Raw genomic sequence first — 20,587 nt, 5'->3', positions numbered from 1 at the left:
CTGCTGGAGACGCTTTTCTTAATGCACCCCAGGATCCCGTTGGCCTTCTTGGCCACCAGGGCACACTGTTGCCTCATGGTCAACTTGTCGTCCACCATGACACCCAGGTCCCTCTCTGCAGGGCTGCTCTCCAGCAGGTCCACSCCTAATCTGTACTGGTGTCCAGGGTTATTCCTCCCCAAGTGCAGGACCCTGCACTTGCCCCTGTTGAACCTCATGAGGTTTSTCACCGCCCAGTCCTCCAGTCTGTCCAGGTCCCTCTGGATGGCAGCACAGCCCTCAGGGCTATCAGCTACTCCACCCAGTTTGGTATCGTCGGCAAACTTGCTGAGGGAGCACTCCAGCCCTTCATCCAGGTCGTTAATGAATAAGTTGAACAGGACCGGACCGAGAACTGATCCCTGGGGGACACCACTAAATACAGGCCTCCAGCTGGACTCCGCACCATTGACAACCACTCTCTGCACCCTGCCATCGAGCCAATTCCTAATCCACCTCCCTGTCTGCTCATCTATCCCACACCTTTGGATATTAGACTATTTATACTCTGAGGATCCAAAGGACACTGCAGAGCTCTCCAGCCTCAGGCATATGGGGCTATGGAACTGGAAGACCACCCTAAACTGCACATCAAACCCACTAGGTGTGATGCACAAAGGCTACTAACCTAGGAGCTGCACTCCCCAAACTCAAATCCTGCATCTGATTCCTCAACTACACGTGCAGACACTGTGAAGTCAGACTGCTCATAGCAGACTGTATCTTGGTTGCAAAAGACTGTATCTKGGGTGCCTGCCTGCCCAAATCTTTCAACTCGGTGCTGGTGGCTGGAGAAGTTATGAGGCATGTGCCTTGCTATCCAGCCTGAAAGGGAGAACAGACAGATACAGCCTTCTTCCAAGCCTCTTTTGCCTGTCTAAATAAATAAAAAAACAAAAAAACAAAAAAACAAAAACAAAAACAAAAATAAATCAGGAAAGCAGAGAGCAAGTATGGTCTGCCTATAACACAACAGTCCTGACATATACTGGAAAGCAAATGAATTTCTCTTGTGAAACTCTCTTCATATTTTTCACACTACACATTAGCCTTTAGTAAATAACCCTGAGGAAATCAAGAATGTCCAGTTAAAGAAACAGACATAAAAGCAAGGAACAGCCTGCTTCAGTCTGAGGAGTAATGCTGGAAAAGAGACTATCAACCTAGAGAGGTTAAGTTTCAGATTGGTTTCTTTCTGCACACCTCAAGTAACATTACATTTACTATGTTAAATATTTATTCTGTTCRAGTAGAACTGAGCTATTTCTGAAGAATATTTTAAACTAAGACCTTAAAATGAGAGCCGAAAGAGTACTAAATAGCATTAACATACCATATTACTTTCATCAGAAAAACTAAGGGGGGCTGGCAATCAGCCTGAAGTTCATTTAGTAACAAAAATTATTTTTTTTGTTATTGAGTGCAAAAAACTCCCAGAGGCAAAGGAATGATTTGCCTATTTATGAAAGATTTTGATTAAAATGATAATAAGTGAGACTCTGAAGGCTTTAAGTAAATGACTTGCTACGACTTTACCTTGCAAGCTGGTAACTAAATGGAATATATACCATGCTGTTTATGCTGACTGCTGCTTAAAAACATCTCAAAACAAACAAATAAAAAAAACAGTTTCCTATAATTTTGTGTGAACATTTCTTGTTATTTTTATTATTTCTTGTTATTCTGTTTCAGATATCCTAAACATTTCAAGCTTTCCTGTAAAATGCCACTCCACCCCACTATGTTCTCAAACTCAAGAGATTAAGACTAGAAAAACCCTGCAGCACAAAAAGTTATGTCAGACTCTCACCTGCTCAGTAAGTAATATTGAGGTATTGCTGTATTTTTTACTGGTTTCAGATCCAAGAGTAATAAATCTTAGGAGAAAAAGAGTGAGTGAAATGCACCAAATTACTAGCTCCCAATTGTAGTGACAATCAAGGAAGATCTCATGCATGTGAAGTAGCTGAAAGAAAAAGAGAAAAATCAAAGTTGAATTYAGAGTACTATTTATGCTACCCCATCAGAAGAGTTATATACTACACAAATCTAAGAAAAAAATTCACTAGTAGTAAATATTGTGCCTATATTTAAGCATAAAAGATTTTTCAAGTAAATTTTAAAAAATCAACATTCTGTTTAAGATGAGCTTTTCCTGGAAATGTTATCAGGTTTGAGAAATGTGTACTCTGCAAGGCCCATGTCTTTTTTTTCGTATTTCTAAAAAAGAAAACATATAATTTCAAATTCAAGTTCAAGCTTTTGAAGACACTATATGGAATGAAAAACAAAATAACATCTACAAATATACTAATTTATATGGAAAACCGAATCCAAGTAGAATCACCACTAAATTAAATTTTTGTTATTTTCTTTTATAATTAACCACCAGGAAAACACATTAATGTTAACTGGGGAAGAAAGGGGAAGAAAACTAGAACCAAAGGCATCCAGAAGCTTCCCTGCACACTGAAACAGAATCTCAAGCCATCTTCCCAGGTACTGAAATTCGACTGAAGCCAAGTTTCCTTCCTGCCAGAAACCCCACTAGAGGGCAAGCGAACACAGCCAACCACCTCGTTCCCTCCTTTCCACAGAGAAAACAGCAACCAAGGTCAATCTGGAAGGGTATTTTTGTGGAGGGGTGGTAAAAGTAGGTTTTGATGCAAAACRTTGCAAAAATCCCTTTCCCAAAATTTAAGAGGGACAATGAAAGAAAATACTGATTAGAAAAATACTTATATCACACTAGAAATTATGCTGCCAATAGTTGTCTTCAGCTTTTGCAGGATGGCTAGTATAATTAATATTCTAATATAGGAAAAATAATATAAATGGAACTTAATCTTCTGAAAAGCTCTGAGAGTTGTTACTCATTTTCACGTGGTCTTTCACGCTAGCAGGAGTCATCATGCAAAWGGTGGCCGATTGATCCTTTTCTGAAGTAATCTACATTATGGCTGTTTCTATGCAATGAAGATTTCCTCACCTGTGCACAGCAGATAAATACAACTGAGATGGTCAGTAGGAAGGCAGATGAAACTATGACATCAACGGAGCGCTGAGGACCTCGACGCTGAAAAGAGGAGAAAAATTACCTCGTCAGCACTGATCTTTGATGGATCCACCTGGATTCCCACCTAGAACCAAACTTCATCCTGGCTTGCAGTTCTGTAATCTAAGTTCCAAACACATTATTAGAACCAAATAATATAGSTGCATTTGAATACCCTCCAAGGAATATGAGATTAACCCAACAAAGGCAATTCAAGGAAACTACAAGAAAATAAAATATTATTTTTTTCAGTCAGCTCCTTTGCTGTATGAAGTAGTCTACATTTAGGCAATATTCTCTGAACAAATTCAATATGGCACTGGGCCTTACCAAGTATCAAATCAGTGAGACCAAAGAGACAGTTTGGCTTAAATACAAACAAATTGGTAGTATCAGACTCATTGCTCTCAATCACCAAATCCTGAAGACTACCAGGCCTGAGAATAAAGGTAGAATCGAATATTCACATGCAGTACTCATACTAAAGAACACCATTTAGTGCATTTGTTGTTGTCTTTGCAAAGAATATGCAGGAATATTTTGGACAAGCGTTAAGTCCAGCAGCATCACAGAGAGAAGGTGGCCTTGCTCCCAGCTCTTCCTCCCCAGACCTTTCACTGCACTGCCACAAGCATTCACATATCAACCACGCAGTGAACCAAGCACAGCAACAGATGGAGGTGAAAATTACTATTCTCAACAGGTTATTTTTCAGTTTGATCAGGTGCCTGCACACCTGCTTCAGAGCACTGTTGGACAGGGTCCGATACAGCTGTTCTTTTGTTGTCGTTCACTACTATTATACAAACATTTGTGGTGGTGCAAGAAGAGATGAAATTCACTTGCAGAGTTTGGGGAAAGAAGGCAAGACATTCAACAGCAACACTGGTGTATGTAGCTTGAAGCATCYGAACTCATTCTCAGGCAGTGTTTGCCTAAGCAGTGTTACCTTTCTTTCCTCCCACTCAACTCCTTACAGATTACACAGAAAAAGATGAAAGTCTCTCAAGTGTGCTGGTTAAAAGACACCTCTTTTTGCAACATCCTCAACAGAAATTTCCAGAATGCAAGGGATGGGATACTTGTCAGGCTTGTAAATGCATTGCCTAAAGTCCTCTGAAAATAATGTCATCTTTTAAACTTAATTTGGAGCTTTATATTAAAAACTTCTGCTTATGGTTTCCTGCTTTTTACACTGTAACTTTATGTTGTTATCATCCTTTATCTAATTCTAAAATCATTCATAGCAGATTTCATCTCAACCTGTTTTGTATGAGAGGGGTAGGAAAGAGTATATACCTTTAGGTAGGACCTGAGAGAAAGCCACATTTTTATATTTTGTACTTTCTTCAAACGGAAGTGAGGAACCTCTGACTTCTTTGCCCTTCTGGCAGATGTTAGATGACCAAAGAGTTTGGCAAAGAGAAGTCGCTGCAAAGAAAAAAATCTGAAACTTTAATTGCACATAACTTGCAATAAGTTTAACATGTTTATTACTTCAGTTAGCAGCTCTCTCAGTGTCTCTTCCTTGGAACAGGGATCCTAGCAAGGTAGAAGGGGCTCTTGGCTAAGGTCTGGACTGAACTGCTTTGAAATAAAACTGGTTTGAATGAAACACATTGTTGGAACATATCAAAAATGCATAGAGTTCTTTTGCTGAAACTTTCTCCTTGTGGAGAACTGAGACAACCTAGGACGTGACTAGAAGCTGATCAAGAAATTGAGCCAGAGATCTGAAATGAAACACACATTTTCCCTCAAAAACGCTTTCCAGAAGAAAAAGYAGCTACTCAGAGTGTGGAAAACTTCTGTAAGCTGCAACTGAATAAACCTCTTCTCTGTAAAACCCACTGAAGTATTTGTCATAAGTTCATCTATAAACCTTAGCACAAGTTGGGTGCTAACACATGAAAAATACAAGTTGTAAATATTCACAAGTCAACAGAACTCAAACATAATCATTTGTTTTGCTCTGRCTGAGACATCTTGACTCGTTATCCATACCTGTTTGTATGTCCTCTCTGCCACACACAGCAGGAAAAAGAAAATCCACACTAGAGACACGCGGACTACAAAACTTATAACCACCATTGAGAGAACCAGCAAGTCTCCATTTGACCCAAATGCAATAATACAAAGTTCAGTGGCAGAATGTGTAGCTAGCTGCTCCAAATCCTTAGCTTGGGAGAGGCGAAAGACAAATGGCATCAAACCCAGGATTAATGATACGACRTTTCCGAAAATCTGGTAACCAATTCCTGGTATGTAGTTGTTCACCTAGAAACAAAAGCAAAAATTTAACAAAAAATCTTTAATTTTGTAGTAAATCTTGTCCTTACTGATAGTACTACTTTACTATTAAAAGGATTAATTTTATAACTTCATACTGTGTATGAAAATTCCAACCAAGCACGTTCACAATTTGCTTCTAAGAAAAAGGAAGTCCCTTAAAGATGGATTAAACTAAAGATAGCAGCACAGAATGAAGCAAGAGCGCTTAATGCACAGCAAACAAGTATCACAAATCATTAAAAACCATTAATTGTTAATAAGATAGCCATTATATATCATTAAAAATATAACATTGCAGCAATAATACTCTAATACATTGTATTAAAAATGCCTCCACCACTGAATTAACAAAGAGCACCAGTCATTCTGACCTAAATCTCACCCCTATTAGGGTTTTGCTTTTAGGTCATATGCTTTTTAAAGGAATCCTGTCTGCCAAAGTGTTTATAGAGCAGACAAAACCGGAGGTTCACGATGCTGGCCATGTCTTTGCTAGAATTTACTTCTATGAAAAGTCAGATAGAAAGATCCGTACGAAGCCTGTGGACACAATCCTGCTTTCTGAGAGGGTGCAGAAAGGAAGCAGCAGTCTGTAACAGCTATTGGTAGCTCTCCTAAGCTATGCTCGGATTTGGGGTTCAGCCTTACAAGATGCTGGACTGAAATATAATATAAATTAAATGCTTTCCTATTTCTCAAGAGGCACAGTTGGAAAACTCCTAGAAAGGGAAGAAGTCAGACATCCCACTGCTTCTCTTAGATGTTTGCTTCTTTAACAAACACTTCCTCACACTTAACTTTAGCATCCTAACACTCACACCTGTATTTCTGATGTATTTCTAACTCAACATACTAGCTGTTTGTAGCAGCTGAAGGCACAAATAAAATCTGTGGAATACACCACTTCTGAATAATAAAAGAGGGATAACTATGTTAGTAAGTACCCAAAAATGCAAACATATCTTTATKGTCTCCTACTCCAAGTTTGGTAGCTCTGGTAACTAAATAGTGGTAGCAAAGAAATCAGTGATGTAAACCATGGAACAGTAACACTAACACTTTTTTAAGAAGTCATTTTGTCAGTGTTTAGACTCTAAATACAATATTTGCATAAAGTGAAAAGAATACTCACTCTGTTCATTATCATGCCACTGATTTCAAGTACAGACATATCTGCCTTCTTGCAGTCATTACCCTCCCATACGATTGCACTTATCTTTTCCAGTCCTGGATTCAGACTATGGATCCAGGGCAAGTGACTCTGGGGAAGACAAGACATTCCATCAGCAACAAACATCCACTCTTGTGTCACTACATCTTTGTCAGCAACATACTGGCAGAAAAAGCCTTTAGCCATATATAAATATTGCTGGGTATCACTTAGTATAATCTATGGTAAGACACATTCAACAAATGTTGACCAGGAGTCCTGTTTATGGAGTGAAGTAGAAGGGATTACATTTCTTATCACATTACATTTTTGTCCTACAGTATTCCTTAAATGTATATATATATATATATGTATTCAAATGCTGTACAGAAACAGAGAATTCCCTTTCCTCATATTGTTTATAYTAGTCTCCAGTTAGTTGAGGTTAATAAGGTTAATATTCAACTTTATTGCTCAGACATATCAAAGAGGGAGGTATGGAAAAGATCTACTTATAACCAGCTTTATTTTCACAATTATATAATAAAATATTTTATTTTCTGATTAACAGCAGTTTGAAAAACAGTCCTCTTAGGTTGTGCTTAAGGCCAACTTCTTTATTATTATTARAAAGAATCCTTGTTCTGGATAAAGGTGTGCTATGGTAACTCCATCTGGCAGAACTCAGGCAGCGCCTTAGGAGTCTGATCAATGCAGGAGCTGCAGAAAGCTCCTCTTAATTACAGCCTCCAGTGTCTCCTCTAGAGGGAGCAGCAACCCCCAGGAGTTAAAACTCAAAAACTCAATCCAGAATGAAAAAACACAACTGCAGACAACAAATTCAACTCTGTACTCAAAGAATTCCCGTTTATGTTTATATTTATATGTTTATAAGGAATGTAAACAAGCCTAAAAATAAATCAAATAATCGACACAGATCTCATTTTAAGTTCAGGCTGCAAGTAAAATCTGTGTTTTCTGAAAACTGGTGTCTTTTGAATTTTTTTTTTTTTGTTATTAGTTTAGCTAGCATTAACACTATCACTTACAATATATTCCTTAACAGTGGTTTATGGTTTATGCACTACCAACATTTATTACATGTTTAGCCAGAAGAATGTTTAATATTCTCTTATCTTAGATATCTCTTTATTTAAATGGTTCAAATAAAAAAACATGTAGGAGAAAAAAAAACAAAAACAAAAAAACCCCAACAACACAGGAACTGTAAATCAATTGGTATCTGTCCCGAATGGGATTTTGAATTAGTTTCTTAGTTTGAATTAGAATTTTCATTTAGAGTTAATATCCAAATAGTGAAATATTCCACAGGCCATTTCAGCATATTGTCTATGCTTCAACTGACACATTAAGGACTGAGTTGTACGAACTTGGAGGAACTTGGAGGAACTTCTTTACTGTGAGGGTGACAGAGCAGTGGAACAGGCTGCCCARGGATGTTGTGGAGTCTCCTTCTCTGGAGGTCTTCAAAACCCGCCTGGATGCCRCYCTGTGCCMYATGCTCTAGGTGTSCCTGCTTGAGCGGGAAGGTTGGACTAGATGATCTCTAGWGGTCCCTTCCAACCTTGAATATTCTGTGATTCTGTGTAGAAATCCACGATTCCCTGTTTTATTAAATCATTTTGGCCTTACTGCTTTCCTTTAACACGGAGTTCATCTCCACAGGTCTCCTGAACTTCCGATAAGAGGGAAAGTGGATGTGAGGTAAAAGCCAAAGCCAGCAACGTCACCAACCCACCTGATGAAAGGGGTCGTCCCGATACTCCTTCTTGGCGCCGGGGTTCAGCTGGGGGCTCTCCACGTCGCTCTCGCTGCTGCAGGAGGAGTGGCACTCGGCGCAGTGCAGCAGGTCCTCCCACAGCACGTCCTCCGTTTCCGACTCCGGCCTGGCGCTTTCCGAGTCTTGTCTGGAGCTTGAGCACCGAGAACTGCAGCTGGTCCCTGACTTGGCTGTGTCCTGGAATTCAGTTAAGCACTGGCATTAACGCAGCTCCTGTACTCTACACTCTTATCAAGAGCCTAGTTATAAAGTCCAAACAAAGTCAATCCGTGTTTATCTACTTTTTCTGTTCCGATCAATTATATTTCTAATCAAACAGTAGTACATGCTTAGTGAAAAAGTGCCAAAGAGAATGGTTGCACATTGTTAGACACAACACAACCATAGGATAGTCTGTAGTCCCTGATCTGTTGAGAAGGGGTCATATAATGAAGAATCAAATACTACTAAAAACTACTAAAAGGCAAGAAGCATTTTTCAGATTTCTAAAACTCATTAGTTCAAATTTCAGTAGCAATTAATACAGTCACATAATACAATTATGCCTCAAATATCTGATTTCATAAGATATAAATTAAGTTTCTTTTAAAAATGCATTAATTAGAACTTCATTATTCCGGTGACAATGAGCAAGACAAAAATGAGACTTCAAGTCATATTCACCAGATTGCAATTGTAATAATGTGACTGCAAATGAGAAAAGTGTCAATCACAAATTATTTTAATTAACTTGGTATTTTGAATTTCTGTCTCCAGTGGTTTTGGCTGAACTACTTAGGTAGTAATCAAAATGTCTTTCTTTGCTTATTGTATATTTTAAACAAATTCACACACACAAATCCACAAAAAGAGAACCATTTGGATGAAAGCAACATGAAGGGGAGAGAGCTGCTGTTGCCTCTTATCTCATCAGCTCCATCCATACAAACTGAGGATAGAAGGAACCAAGACCCAAGTATACTGACCAATATTCGGTCTATATGTAATTTACACTTTCATACCTAACATTTTAGTTGTTTATTTTAAGAAAGAGTAGTCAAGAAGCAAGCGTCTTTTCTTATGCTCAAATTTTACCCACATCTTTAGATAATCCTACAGAAAAATATCAGATTCGAGGCATTGAAATCCCTCCATATTTATATATAAAACAATCTAATGTTCTCTTTGAAACAAAGAGCCYTGAATCTGCTATCAGAATCAAGTGGTTTCCTACAATGTTGTTAGTCTTAAAAGCAGCACCCTTCTACTCACCACCACCCCCTGGCAATTCTCATTCCCTCTTAAAGCAAAATTTATTTCATGTCTTTTTTGAAGAACATACCCACTTTTCTAAACTAGAAAAAAAAAAAAAAAACCCAAGCAATTTCTGCAGGATTAGTAATTTAATATGCTTTTTAATACACTTCTATTTGAAGAGTTCTCTGTTCTTACTAAAAATCATGCTTAATTTATCTTCTATGAGCAATATTGTAAAGCAATATTTAGAAATTACTTGCTCTGAACTCTAGTCCTTTCTCTCACAAGTGGGAGATAACCTCAATGCAGAAAGACAATAGGTGAACTATTATCCATTCTTAAAAATAACTAAAATTTTTTTTCCCCACACAGCACAGTCATTACAGGGTACCACCGAGTCCTGAGTGAATAACAACCATGAAAACATTTGCTAAAACAACAATTGAGAAACATGAAGATAAAGGAAAACTTACTGCAGAAGTCAGGAATGTATCCACCAACTTCTACACTAAAATATACATATATTTAAACACAAAGAAAGCATTCATGGCTTTGAGCACTTCTGTTTCATTTGCTGTGTAGATATGTGGGGTAAGAGCTGGTAACAACAACTGAAGGCCTCCTCTTTATGGCATCAGACACAAGCAAATGAGCAACRTGTGTCAAGTGCTACTGCCAAGGCTGCCTCCTCAGTTCCTCAGCTCTGCACACTCCTCCCTAGCCAGTATCTTCAGTTTTCAAACTCTAAAATACTTTATACAAGAAAAAAATATATATTTAACCTGAAAAAATGTGACTGCTGTTCTTGCCCTCCATTTCTTCATGTCCAATCCTAGTAGCTGCATGAGTACACAGTCAAAAGAGACCTGCTGAAATATGGATCTGAAGTATTTCTCTTAAGTTACTTATCTTAAACTACATAACCCATGCCTTACGCACAGAACATTTCAAACAGCTAGCCCTCTAGAGCTTTCTAAATGAGGCTTCTATGAAACACACACACACACACACACAAAACAGAAAATAATTATGCTTTTTATGTAAAGCATATATCTCAATGCTTTGTAGTAGTCATCCCAGAAAGCAGTATGACTTGGACCTTCTAGGAAGGTGCTTACTGAGCAGGAGCTGCTCCCTCTTAAACCCAGCTGTAAGTGGCATCTATTCAGAGCAGTATTTACTCTTTACATTCTTTTCCCACAGTCCTGGGAGAAAAGTTGACATAAATAGCCTGTTTCTAAACACAAAAATTCCTCCTGTTAGGCTGCATACCATCAGTAAAAAGGRTGTAAACTTCTTAAAATAGAAGGAAAAGAGAGACACTTTTTCTTTCAATCTGAGTATCCCTATTGTTAGCTTTGATGTCTTCTAGACTCTTAAAATTTCAGTATTTTTTGTGTTCTTTTTSCAATACAGTAAGAACAATGATTGRATTTCATAGCAATAGTTCAAATGAYTGTTTTAATAAACAGAGAGAAATGAAAAATGCAGAGGAATAGTCAACCTCTTCTATTAAGACTTCTCCTGAAGAAAGCTACAAACTAAATGGACACCAAAGAACAAACACCATCAGGAAAATGTGAAATAACAAAAATACACCAATTATCAGATTGCCAAAGAGAGAGAGAAAAAGAGAATTTTTTTCCTATTATAAAATCATCATTATAAAATGTTCCCCTAAAAAAATGGAGTCTCCAGAAGAGAACTAGTGTCGAAAGACATCAATAGTTAGCCATGCTCTGATGAGAGATCTAAAGAAGGTATTTCAGAACACACAACAAAATGGATAAAATGAAGTTCAAAGAAATATAATAATAATAATAATAATAATAATAATAATAATAATAATAATAATAATAATAATAATAATAATAATAATAGTTGTTATCTGGGGAAAAAAACCTCTTTCTCCCAAGAACATGATTTCCAATTATTAGACTCCTAAAATGCAAAGGTTGAGGGAAAAAAGAATATACAGATGCAGAAAGTTGTTGACATTCTACATAGAAGAGGCAAGAGCAAAGCACATACCTCCAAAGGGTAGTGTTTCTTGTAATGGTGAGATTTCCTGTTGCGCACGGTGCAGTCACTGGACGTGCGCTCTACGTGGCGCCGCAGGGAATAGCCAGTTTCGGGCCCCTCCTCACTTGAAACTTCATCCGATAAATTAGCTACTGTCCTGTGAGTATCCTAGTTCAAACAATATGGTCTTAGTAAGACAGGCACTCACACCAAGTCTTGTGCTGAACTATTAAAATCTTCTTTTCTTTTCTGCAACATCGTTATCAATCGTCATTTGAATAAAAAAAATTGGATTCTCAGTTGTAAAAAACGAATGTTACGGCAAATTTTATCAAATAGAAACAGAAATATCAAAACAAGCATTTCTCGGAGAATAAAGGGTAGTTCATTGCCCTGAAGAACACTTCTGACATTCTTATGTTAAATGCAAGTTTGTCTAAAAGAAATATTTCCGGGAACAAACATATACAGAAGCAACATGTACAGAAGAAAAAACAAAATTATGACAGCAGACACCATAACATTCAATTATCAGCACATAYGGCACAAAGCAGTTGTGTGTACCTCCTCTTCCAGCTGTGAAGTGCTACAGAGAGCCTGTAAAATACTCAGATTCCTATTTTTTCCTCACTTTCCATTTCCCTTATTTAAGTCAAAACAAAAGCAGCCCTTACAGGGAAAAAGACAGGGAAGCACAGCTCCTTCAACTTTGTAAAATTTTCATATATTTTCACTTTTTTAAAAAAAATATGTGATTGCAAAATAAGACACCATGGAATTTCCTTTGGAGTCTTTCTGTTGTAAGTGAAATGCTCCAAGGACAGAAGATGTGAGGTAGTTATCTATGAACACAGAGACTTTTAGGCGTCACTCCCTCTTCCATGATGAGTGTTGTCTTCTGAGATGGTTCAAGCTCAGGTTGTTTCTGCTACTTCAACAGTTGARTTGCACAAGCAAAGAGCAACTCACAGGACAACCTGTCGCAGCACTGACAAAATATGTCAGTTTTTGGAAGAAGGGATGAGATGAAGGAGAGAAAGGGGAGCCTATTCTATACTTCTCTTAGAGATATATGTGTACACTCCAAGAAAGCTAAACAGAGACAAGATTTCATTCTTTTAAATGTAAAACCCGTAAAATCTAAAAACTCTTTTTAATTTTTTTAAATTTTAATATTTTTAAAATATTGGTTTGTTGAATTTTATCAAAACTGAAAATGTTTAGAATTGACAGAGACAGCTGCATCTGGGTTACAATCAGTGCTGAGGGAACATCTCCCATACAGCAAGAGCCAAGGAAGCTTCTGGCATCAGATGAACCTTCATGGCCACCATTCTGACTTCATCATAAGGATCTTCATGGGCTTGGTAAATGATCTAGCTCTGGAATCCCAAATGAAATGTCCTTCTTGAGTAAAACTTCGTGATGTCTTTCACCACCACTGCCTCCACCTCTTTCATCTTTCCTCCTACAAGAAACCATGCCTACTTCATTAGCAGGGAAATGCAGCTTTCCTCATCTTTTAGAGAGATCAACCAAAAGAAAAGAAGGGAATAGGAAGGTGATTCACAGGTAAATGCTCAGAAAGGTCACAAACGTGCAAGTTGCCAGTGCTGTGGAATTTAGCAAAAAAAAAAAAAAAAAAAACCACAGGCCTGCACTAGCAGTAGTAAAAGAGAAAGGAAAAGGAACAATGTGTTCACAGAATGGTTGAGGCTGGAAGGGATCCCTAGAGATCATCTAGTTCAGCCTTCCTGCTCCAGCAGGGACACCCAGAGCACGGGGCACAGGGCGGCATCCAGGCGCCTTTGGAAGATCTCTAGAGAAGGAGACTCCACAGCCTCCCTGGGCAGCCTGGGCCAGGGCTCTGGCACCCTCACACCAAACAAGTTCTTCCTCACATGCACATGGAGCTGCCTGGGTTTCAACTTGCACTCATTACCCCTTGTCCTGTCACTGGTCACCACCGAGAAGAGTTTGGCCCCTTCCTCCCTACATTCTTCCCTCACGTACTTAGACATATTCATCAGATCCTCTCTTAGTCTTCTCTTCTCCACACTAAACACGCCCAGCTCGCTTAGTCTTTCCCCACATGAGAGATACTCCAGTCCCTTCATCATCTCTGTCGCTCTCTGCTGGACCCTCCCTAGGAGCTCCACGTCCCTCTTGTCCTGGGGAGCCCAGAGCTGCCCCCAATACTCCACGTGCGGCCTCCCCAGAGCTGAGCAGAGGGGCAGGATCCCCTCCCTGCCCCTGCTGGCAACATCCTCCTGRWGCAGCCAGGAGCCCATTGGCCTCCTTGGCCACAAGTTCAGCAGTTCTAGAAGAAATTGTAGGTAAAGACAGCACATAAATTTGGGTGCTGCAGTAGGGACATTTAGATGGGGCCCTCCTACAGGACACAGGAGATACAAATTCGCCCCCGTCTTGAGATTCTGRTCTGCATTTTCTTTATGCTCCATTATTCATCAGAAATGAAGTATCAGTGAGAGTATCCAGAGAAATTAACACCATGGAATTTTAAGCAATGTTTCTAAAAAAGCTGTCCCTTTTTCCCTTTYGCATGGTGAAGTTACCTAGGAAAGCAAATATTTCCTCAATTTTTATCAAGAAAAGACGAAATAACATTTTTAATCTTTTCCCTTTTGTAATATTTTGATGTTTGACATGGAGACATCTCTTTTTTTTTTTTTTTCTTTTACTGAAATCCAACAACGCAATTTTGATGGTGTGCTTGTAAAGAGGAGATCTGTACAGGGATAAGRAAATGCAGAAACTAAGAATAAAATAGAGACTTATAAACATCACTTTGTTCCCAAGCTTCCATTTTCGAAGCATCTTACATAAAAAAAGAAATGATAATCCATTAAAAGCATCCTAAGTATACATGACACAGAATGTGACACACTAATAAGCAAGAACACGCACTTACTTTGTGATGACTATGGTTGTTGAATGTGTTTTTCACTGCTGCAGTGCTCCACCCCGGCTCTTCTGGCTTAATCACTTCACAGGGCTGCCCGTGGGCCTGGACAAAATCCTCACTGCTTTTACCTGTCTTTTTCCCATCGAGGGAGACATATCCGTTGTCAGTCTCTGTTGATTTATCTATTGAGTTCTTTGCTTTCTTAGATCTATTTTTGAAACAAATATAGGCAGAGAATTAATGAATTTTTCAGGCTTTATTTTTTTTAACTTTGACATTCTGTTTACTCTCCTCTACCTGTGTTTTAGTTTTACTACTAGTACAAATGCAAACTAATGAACAAAATTAAAACTTGACGGAATATTTGTAATTTTTGCATTTTCCAAATAATGTCTGTTACTTTTTTATTACAAATAGTTTTGCAAAATAAACAGTGTTTGAAAGAAAATTATATAACAAGTCAATGAAGAGAAAAGGCAASCTGTGTTTCACGATTAAAATGTCCTAGCAACCATTTGACAATATAAATCAGAAACTTCATATTCTATCTTAACTAAAAAGAAGGGAAAAAATGAAGTATGCTAAACTTTCTTTAAATGTTATTAATTCAAAAAAATGCCATTTCTTAAAGTTGGAAATGAGCTTCATTTTACTACTTCAGACACACAGATTTGTCTTTTAATCACTCTGCTTACTGACAAGTCTGCCAAAGAGATGATTTATGCCTTCCCATATTACTCAATAATACCACTGACCAAATATTCAGATATATCTTCCAAACGCAGTAATGAAGCCTGTTTTCAAATCACAAAATCACTTTGTGCTCAAATAAATTAGGAGGAAACTACCAATACTTCATGAATCCTCTTCCTGTAAAAATCCAGCCCTTCTCTAGTGAACAGATGCAGTAACAAGAATGTGCAGGGTCAGAAAACAGCATGCTCGGAGTCTGGATATAACTGCTCCCCCAAATTAGGGCGCACAATTGGTAAAGAAATTAACGTAGAAGCTTGTTAACCTATGGATAGGGGAGACCATATAGAAATCCAAATTTCACCTAAGTTTCTATATCACAAAGTGACATGGAAAATCTTTACCTAGAGAGCAGTGAAAATCTCGTATTTTGCTTTGCCTTTTAAAACCAGCTCAAACTGATATGAGCAGATACTCTCAGAATTCTTTGGGAGAAAAGAGAAAAAGCAGCATAAATCTTMATTTTCCAGAATATATATGTATTTTTAAATGAAAGTGAAGCACTCTGGACACTAGATAAGTTACCCAGAAGCTGCCCGATTGATCTTACACATGTCCTCTTATGGGGAAACTCTATGATGCAGGAAGATTATCACATTGTTCCCTTTAATGTGAACACTAAAACCTTTTTTCTTCTTTTTTCTTTTTTTCTTTTTTAAAGGTGCTGCAGTTAATAATCCTTGAATAGCACTGAATTGTGCTGCATCAAACTCCAGGGGAAGGCATAAGGATAAAACGAGGTAAGAAAGCAGATCCTAGAGTCTACRAGCTGAAGACGTGACCTCTTCTACAACAAGAGGCTGAAATCCATCCAGCAAGACTCAACAGTAGTGAAACAAATTACAATATATGCAGCACCCTTGTCTTTAATGAGGTAGACATTCTGTCTTGCATTGGATTACCCAGCAGAAGATTGGATTACTCTTTAATATGCACATCTTATGAATCAGAATAGTTGCCTCATACCCTTCCTGATACAAGGTGTTTTACATACACGAGGGAGACCTGAACACAAGGAGGCTGGGGAGAACTCAATAAAATAGAACAAATCCATCATCTCTTAGATTATGGACACTCTACTCCTTCCTGGAAAATAATTGTAACTTCTTTGGGTTTTTTGGTCTTGTATGAAGCACCAAGTAACCAGAGCTTCAATTGGGAAGCTGCACTGCAGAATTTTCCTGCTATTCCTTGACATGTTCCCAGAGTTCTCAGTCAAGTGTATTTTTCTTAATAAAAAAGCACAAAACCATCAAAAACGCTCTTGGGAATTATTATGTATTTCTGTAGTTATAATTTTATTATAAACTTACAAAGGTAAAAGGACAGCAAGATGTTTAGGATGTTTCATGGTGTATTTAAAACTACAGATTCCACTTAAAACTCTGGAAAATGATTTGCAAAAAAAAGTTCTAAATCAAAATGACAAACTTTAATTCACTATACAACACTATACAATTTCCTTTTCAGCTGGACAAGTTCCTGACATGGTTCTCCCTCCTGACAGACCCAGATCTGTGTCTCTAAAAATGAATAGGCAACAAGTGACTAAAAGCTACTTATAGCAGCTTGAAGGATCAGTGTTGCCAGATGGGAAAACTTTCTCAGTCACTTTATGCTCTTCATCCTTTGGAGACGGTGCATGTGTTAAGTAGTCATCACTGAGGCTTAAAATCTATGTATACTAGTCGCAAAAAGGTTTAAAAAAATCCTAAACACACAACATTTGCTAACTGGAAGGGCTCCTTATGCCCCCAAGGGAACAAAAAGGGAAAGAGAAGGAAAAAAAAAAAAAATCCCTACTAATGCCTGCTTTCTTAAAGCAAATGACTGTCTTCTCTGAACACAGAAAACATTCAAAAGTTTGCAAAATCACAGTCTACATATCCTAGAAAATAATAACRCATACACAGAAGAATTCATTTACAAGTGGGTTTACGCAAAGAACAGTAGAGGTATCTCATGCTACTCTGTTTGTCAGATCTAGTTTAACCTACTTAGTGAAAAACAGAATTATCTCCCCTCTCCTTATTTTTAGATATCTTGAAATGCTCTCCAGAGCTGCAATTAGGTGTTCTCAGTATGTAACATAACACAAGATAAGCCTCACCAGAGGTTAGGAGCACATATTACAAGTATGACAAACATGTTAGTGTCACAATATGTAAGATGTAACATGCACAACAAAACATCAACATAACCTGCAGTATCCCTTTTCTTCATTTCATACCMTGAGTATATTTTCTCTGTTAATAAGTGCTAATAAGTGTATAGAGCTCACACATCTATATTACAGGTTACTTAAAAGCTTTTTTTTAATGCCTAGAGAACTGCACGAGCAAACAGCTCTAGAACATAACGATAGGTGTTTCTTCCAATCATTAAAAAAATGCACGCTCAGTGTTTACTTGTAAACTATACTTTGTGCATGTTTGAATCTTGAAGGCTTTTCATCCAAAAAAAGTACGCAATTTGGTGACAGTGATAGACATCTATAAAAATTCTGTCAGAGAATTAGAAGCAATCAAGTAAAAATTAAACAGTCAAATTTTCTGACTGGATTAAAAGAAACTAAATTGGTTCATCTTTCGTAGCCCACACAGAAAACCCCAGCATCAAAATATTACCTCATGCACAAACAAAAGGCAAACAGAAGAGAAAGATAATTCTGTATGTCTTGAACTTTGATGCATCAGCATATGCAAAGTGAAGGACAAGAACACAGTCATGTTCAAATATTGCGTTCAATTTACTACCAAAAAACAAACCAAATCTGGATCAATAGAGGTTTATCTAATCATTAGATCAATGTTTACTCTTTCAGAAAAGGGATAGTGCATCTCTGACACATATATAGCCTTAAATAAATACAAACCCTGATAAAAAGAAAGCAGCATGCCAGATATCTCTGAAGACAGCGCCAATACTGTAAGAGGTGCTTGTACCGTAGCTCTGCACTGTTCCCTCCTGCGTGTTATCTGTGGTACTAGAGCCATCTCCTTCCCTATGTACTTCCAAATGTGCTGCTCTCCTTAATTTCCTTCATTAGGAGAGATTAAAATGGGAAGGTAGCTTTATAAATGCAATCTATTAGTTCTATAAGGTGTTGAGCAGTTTTAAGCATGCAAAAAAGCAGCAATATATCAATGCTTTGCTAAAGGTTTATCATGTTGATTTAATAAACACCATTTAATAAAGCTTAGCATAGCAATCATTCATTTTTATAACCCTTAAGACAAGGATATATTTCATAAAGCCAAGATATATTTCAACTGATCACGAGAGGCTTTAACCTGCAAAATATGAAAAACTTACTGCAGGTTTTCCCATTTTAATGGGACAAACTCACTGTAGCAAAACATATTCAATGAAGTGCTAAGACTTAATTTCTATGTTCCCAACCACATTTTTTCATGTACACTTCCCACAAAAATCATTAATCATTTCTCTATGAAGCTCTAAAACTAAATTTAGAAATAGTTCAACACCACTAACATTCAATTACAAGCTTCTTTGAGGCAAAATGTCAGATTCAATGCATTAAAAGTTAACTTTAAAGCATTCATTTAAGTTAGTTCATCACAGATTTTAAATAGGAAAACTGCAATTTACGTGTCAATTTTAAACTTTCAGACAAAAGCAGAGCATCATTTACTCATCCCTTGCAAAGCCCAGACTACAAACTCCCACATTTTTCCATGCATGTTCCTCGGAAGAGTTTAACAACCCGAAATGGGGAATATTTGCCCCAGACTCTACCTTCTTCTTTTGCCCCCCGTGCTGGGAGGGGGCTTAGGGGTTCGTGTGGAAACTATCTGGCAGTGCACAGTGCCGAGCAGCAGCATGAGCCACACGGGCCCGACCACTTCAGTCAGAGGGATGTTATGGGGGCTCCGCGCTGTGCAGAATAACACTACAGCAGCAACTGCAGAAAAAAAAAAAAAAGGAAAATGAAGTTTAGTTCACACATATGCAGTGGCTGGACTGCCCAGCTCCTCACACTAGTTGGGTTTGCTGAAAATTGGAAGCAGTCACAGGGATTTCTTTATTTGTATGTTTAAACTAACACAGAACGATCCACCAAGTTTGGCGGGCACAGGAGTTAGCAAACCAGGAAAGGGCTGCCAGAAGGGCGGCAATCTCTCCATCCCTGGAGATACTCCAAACCCAGAGGCCGTGTCCTGAGCAAGCTGCTCTGCTTCTCCTTGCTCTGAGCAGGCCTTTGGCCAAGGTCATCTCCACAGGTGCCTTTTTACCTCAGGTGTCTCCTGTGACTCTCAGACTACACCTTGGTGTAAGCCCAGGAATGACCAACACACTAGGGACTCCTTATACACTGTAGCTGAAAGTATTTTAAATTTCCTGTTTCAAACAGAGGACAAAACCTTGGGCACAGACAATATTACAGAGGTACTTGTATGTATATTTTGTAGCAAGGAGGAAAGATCAAAAAAAAACATGTGAAATAAGAGGTGGCCCAACTGAAGTGACTGGGACGTSTGATGGGAAAGGGGACAGGCTCCAATTCCCCAGCTAACTTTGTAATCCTCTGACCAGCTTTTCTTGCATAAATCACAGCTGTTTTGGCTCCTATACACAGAACCCAACCACTTCTGGAGCCCTGAAATGCCCTTGTTCACAGAAACAAAGAAATCAGTGTATCCAAGAAAGCAGYTATACATTTCAAGGACCAAACAGCTTATCTTTTAATATTTAATATTTAAAATTTAGAAATATACTTCTAAGAAGTTTGAAAGTACACACACACACATAACAGACTGATAACATTCATTTCACCTCAATAAGCAACTGTTTCATCACTAKTAAAGTGTCTTTGGTTCATATTCAAGAAATATAGGATAGAAACACACCATATAATTTTGCACTTGAGRTAAGTTTACCCATTATAATGTTGAAAAACTTTAAAAGCAGTAACAAAGTTACAGCACAACTTAGGTGATAAGGAATCAGAAAAGCAATTTTTATGTCTGTGTTTATTCACTGGCTTGTTATATGACCTTGAGCAAGAAACTCTGCAGTTCTCTTATCACACTCTTTGCTAATCATATCTATTTATACTGAAGGAAGCCAAYGCAAACAAAATATGGAGCTTTCTCTACAGCCAAGGAGAGAGTTCTTTGCTCTAAGTTTATGTAAACCTTAGGAAATATCCTGCTAAGTTAATCAATTCCAAACCAATAATTGAAAGTAATGGCAGTTTACAAATCCATAAGAACACTTTAGAATTAAAAGGTCGTTCAGMTAAATATCTATAACAAAAATCAAGTCATAATACTTGATGATGGTATCAAA

The 20,587-nt window shown here is 37.9% G+C and overlaps 1 protein-coding gene across 2 annotated transcripts in view; it reads right to left on the bottom strand.

Moving 5' to 3' along the window:
• The window catches only part of PHTF2 (putative homeodomain transcription factor 2), a 47,091-nt gene that overhangs the window by 6,604 nt on the left and 19,900 nt on the right, over nt 1–20,587 (bottom strand). The window contains exons 5-14 of one of the 2 annotated variants that reach the window (XM_026046409.1): nt 19,034–19,199; nt 18,150–18,314; nt 14,528–14,729; nt 11,605–11,763; nt 8,296–8,514; nt 6,519–6,647; nt 5,099–5,371; nt 4,394–4,525; nt 3,029–3,115; nt 1,850–2,005 (exon numbers count right to left, since the gene is read on the bottom strand). In XM_026046409.1, the coding sequence (XP_025902194.1) occupies nt 1,850–2,005; nt 3,029–3,115; nt 4,394–4,525; nt 5,099–5,371; nt 6,519–6,647; nt 8,296–8,514; nt 11,605–11,763; nt 14,528–14,729; nt 18,150–18,314; nt 19,034–19,199 (1,688 nt within the window). The remainder of the gene's footprint in view (nt 1–1,849; nt 2,006–3,028; nt 3,116–4,393; nt 4,526–5,098; nt 5,372–6,518; nt 6,648–8,295; nt 8,515–11,604; nt 11,764–14,527; nt 14,730–18,149; nt 18,315–19,033; nt 19,200–20,587) is intronic. The other variant, XM_026046410.1, reaches the window with a different exon arrangement.

Source organism: Nothoprocta perdicaria, unplaced genomic scaffold (assembly GCF_003342845.1).
Source record: "Nothoprocta perdicaria isolate Ctin4 unplaced genomic scaffold, notPer1 scaffold_44, whole genome shotgun sequence".
Taxonomy (NCBI): Eukaryota; Metazoa; Chordata; class Aves; order Tinamiformes; family Tinamidae; genus Nothoprocta; species Nothoprocta perdicaria.
This window is presented reverse-complemented; position numbering and strand designations above follow the sequence as displayed.